The following is a 4,214-nucleotide window of genomic DNA, read 5'->3' as shown; positions in this document are numbered from 1 at the left end:
GTACACAGGAAGCGCCCTTCGCATGAGGTGGCGGCCCACAGTTGAAAATGGGGCAAAATGATTTTTGAACTGTGCATTTTAAGTACGATGTGTAGACCACATATAATGTGTCCACCACATATTGCAATTTTAGCCAATTGAGGCCGCCTTCGCTGCGCTCGGCAGCCAGTAGAACGCCCGCATTTGCGTTACATGAATTAACCCTAGCCGCGAACGGAATGACGGACGCAGACCAGACTCCACTAGAGAGGTAAGATACATCTATACTGTATTGAATGTAAGGCAGATGGATGCATGAAGCCGTCGGGAGGTTCACTTCTATCTAACAAAATAGGTACTTGAACGTACCGGTAGTATTCAATCACTGTGTACAGGTAAAATGCCAGTTAAGGGCCGTTCAAAGCAACCTTCTCTTGTTTTGATTGTTTCTTTTAATCTAGCAAAAAGTAAAAGCGCAAAATCTCGAGTCCATGTTTTTCTCAGTATGTTTTTCGCTGGTTTTAACCATGATTGGCCATGTTTGTAAAATAAAATATATTCGGATTTTTAAATAACTGATTTGTGTTTGTGGCCACTCAACTTTCCGCCGCGTGTGACGAGAAGCTCGCCGCTCCCCTTCGGCTCTCTCAAGGCAACTAAGCTCACTGACCTGCCCGCGACAGTTTGAATACGCTCCCCCCTTCTCCCCCACAGTGTGGCTACCGGTACGTGCGCTGTTCGGATTCTCCAAGGCTTATATCGCATCTAACGTGTCGTTTGTTTGCTTTTCCAGCTTTTCCAGCTGTGGCAGTGTAGTTCATTCCTCCCGCCGCTACCCAACGGCTTATCCACTACGTCCGTGATCTTTAAGATTGTATCTCATACGAGTAATGGGTAAGATTCGAGTATACGTGCAGTTACTACATGTATGCTGTGCAGTACGAAAGGACCATGTTTTGACGATGACTATGTCTCAGAGAAGGATTCGAGTTATTAAATAGCGTTTCGTGTTGAAGACACAACGGCTGCAAGTGGCAAGTGCTACAACGGTCGTACATACACACGCAATGTCGGAATGGCGGTAAATTTGCTTTTTTTCTAAAATTTGTTTTTATTATGCTTTTGTACATGATTTAGTCATGGTTCGTACCAAGAACACTGCGAAGGGTTTGCGAGCGCTTGAAAAAGAGGCAACCACCAGTAGCAGCAGCAGTGATGTTGGAGATTCTAGTGGGAACGATCGGCTTCCGTATACTGGTAGTTCTGTTGTGAGCTCAACTGGGCTTGAGGGTCAGTCTCTCCAGGCTCTTCTGTATTTTGGGCATTTTACATGACCTAAATACAGAAGAGATGGAAACTAGCACCCAACTGGCTGATAGTAATGTGAATTTGGATTCGGGAATCCAGGCTGCCTGTGAGCAGCCGACTGCAAATTACAGTGGGGTCGAGAAGTGTAGTGATGCTGGCTCGAGTGGAAGTCGCAAGCGGGACCACGCCGAGAGTGATGATGAATTGTACTACGCTCTTCCGCTACGAAAGTACTACAAAAGCTAGAAGCATCTGGAGAAATGGTTGACGCAGTATCAACAGGATGCTCATTCCGTGCTGGTAACTTTGGAGACACAAAATGTGCGGCTGCGAAACCTAAAGATAGCGAAGATGAAAAAAACACATTGGCAAACCGAAGGCTGAGTTACCGCTTGTCCCAGAAAATCTGGACTCGTACCAGCGTGTGTACATTTGCACACACGGCTGGAAAGAGCGCGTTCGTTCTAAAGGCATCAGACCTCGACAAACATTGAAGAGTGTGGGATGCCCAATGCGATTTCATGCCCAATACGTTCAGCTCGCCGATGGAGAGTGGCGTTTCGAAATCAAGCAATCCTTTTACAAACACAATCATACTCTGTCAGAGGACGTGTACAGGATGTACCCCTCAGTGCGACGAGTACCTCAAGATTCTCCAATCATGAGCGACGTGGAGCTGTAACAAGTATGATACGGACGAGTTCGGTGACGCGACCGAGTATGACGGCTCGTTCACGGCGAATGATGATGCCGACGTGAACGATGATGCGGACGTGTACGATGGAGCGGACGTGACGAGTACGGTGACTCGTTTGACGAGTACGATAGGATGGGCGGAAAACGAAACGGTGATCAGGCAGAGCGCAGAAGCTGCCAGGAACGGACGGTACTGACGAAGTGTGGCATCTGGCTGCTGACGGTATTGAAGGACGGTAGGTACGTGCCTCCCGTATCCGAATTCAAAAGATACGGCGAGCACCCGGATGAGAGAAGGCCAGAGACGGCAACAGTTTAGAATTAGCGGTGTAGGCATCACTCGGAGATTAGTGGTGTCGGCACTTTGAGATTAGCGGCGGCGGCAGCAGTTTGGAATTGGCGTTGTCGGCCTCCCTTTGAAATTGGTGGTGACGATCTCACTCGGAGATTGACGGCCTAAGACGCGTACGGCTTCGCATTGGAGACTGCGAGCCACGGATACGGATTGGACGGTGTGCTGCTCGAGCTCAGTGGAGCGAGTAGTAGTGCGCAAACGGACGGACGGACGAACGGGTAGCGCCTCGGTGGACGAGAACCAAGGACAGTCGCGAGGAGTACAGACAGGGGGAACGCTCCCAAGTCTGCTGACGGTTGCGTAGTAGGGCGGCGTCTGAAGTGCGTGATGAGCCCAAGTGACTAAGTGGACGACGCTGGAAACTTACTGAACTGCGGCGGGTTCGAATTCATTTCGTAGAGGACGCTATCTGTATTTGGGTTGTAAACGGACAGTAATAAAGTAGGTGTGCGATCAGTGGATCACACGCCGGCGCGGTGAACAGAGTTGTTCATCGTCGGCCATTTGGATCTTGGGCGCCATCAGCACTGGGCGACCAACCCCGGCGTGCAGGGGAGCCAAGACACGTTACATGGTGGTCATACAGGGGCGTTGTACTGAACTAAGATCGGCTATAAAGTTACACGAATACGGTTTATATTGGGAGTACGGTTACGACCCAACGTATGGCAAGGACGAAAAGGATCATGGTGCCGACAATAACTACGGGAGTGGTGACACGCTCGATGCAGCCGTCGGGACAAGCACAGCAGGACACGACGACGATGGAAACGACGATCTCACAGGATCCTGTAATGAACGAGGAGACACCAGCACGACAACCGGCACAGCCACCAACGATGGCGACTGCACAGCAGCCAGTAGCACCAGGTCGGCAACCTGCTTCGGACCCAGCGACAGACGTGTACACGGGCAGTGGAACAGAAACGACAGTACTGACGATATTTGCAGCCTCGACGTCAGAGGGAGCTGGAAGGTCTGACGCAGTTAGCTTGACAGCAGTAGCGGGTGGCGGACTCGCGGCGAGCACGACGAGCACCGAGGAAGATGGAGCGACAGCGAACGCATCGGTATTGCTGACAGCCATCCACCACATGATGACTACAATGACGAGACTGGAAGCCCGCGTGGGAGCGATGGAGACCACGAGGACCGCACCGGTAGTACCACCGGTGACAACCTCACAAGTTGCTGTGGCACCGAGACCACAACAACCAGAAGCGATGGGCCTGGCGGAACAACGAGTGGCCCCAGCGCCTGTAGTGCAGCCACAAGCGCAACCCGCACCGGCAGCAGTACCAATGGCAACGCATGGAGCTCGAGTTGCAGTCAACGACGGACGAGGAGCAGGAGCAGTGCGACGACCACCTTCAGACAGTAGTGGCGATGGTAGCAGCGACAGCAGTTATAGTGATAGCAACGGCGACGACAGCGGTAGCGACAGCTCTCGGGGTCGTGGCGGCGAAAGACGACGCAGGAGACGACGCGGTCGACGAGCAAGCACAGCTAACCGGTCACGAAGAGTACGACACAGACAACGACGCAAGAAAACGAAGGACTTGGAACTTGCGGCGTACAAGCCCTCGCCCACGGTGTCGGTCTCCACGTGGATCGCCAAAGTTGACCTAGCCGTGCAAGGTGCTCGTATCTCCGGACGAGGAGATTGGACGGACAAAGTGCTGTACTTCATCGTAGGCAACAAGTTGCAGGATAATGCGGCGAGTTGATGGGTACAGATGGATCAAGAACTGTCAGAGAGCGAGAAGACATGAACACGTCGGAAGGAAGCACGGATGCGGAGATACGGTGAGCGACCGGACCCAGTGATGACCGAATGGAGAGTGTATCAAAGGATGATGTCCCCGGCGAGACATTT

General features: G+C 52.0%; 1 protein-coding gene across 1 annotated transcript; it reads left to right on the top strand.

Annotated features, from left to right (window-relative positions):
* Positions 1 to 218: 218 nt before the first annotated feature.
* PITG_13201 (uncharacterized protein) lies at positions 219 to 2,679 on the top strand (the record flags this gene model as incomplete). Its single annotated transcript, XM_002899827.1, has 8 exons — positions 219 to 250; positions 335 to 374; positions 663 to 704; positions 773 to 873; positions 1,284 to 1,480; positions 1,954 to 2,106; positions 2,445 to 2,556; positions 2,646 to 2,679. 8 exons carry the CDS (start codon positions 219 to 221, stop codon positions 2,677 to 2,679), a joined length of 711 nt encoding a protein of 236 aa, XP_002899873.1.
* Positions 2,680 to 4,214: the final 1,535 nt, after the last annotated feature.

Source organism: Phytophthora infestans, genomic scaffold, assembly GCF_000142945.1.
Source record: "Phytophthora infestans T30-4 supercont1.28 genomic scaffold, whole genome shotgun sequence".
Taxonomy (NCBI): Eukaryota; Oomycota; class Peronosporomycetes; order Peronosporales; family Peronosporaceae; genus Phytophthora; species Phytophthora infestans.
The sequence above is the reverse complement of the archived record's forward strand: the minus strand, read 5'-3'. Positions and strand labels throughout refer to the sequence as shown.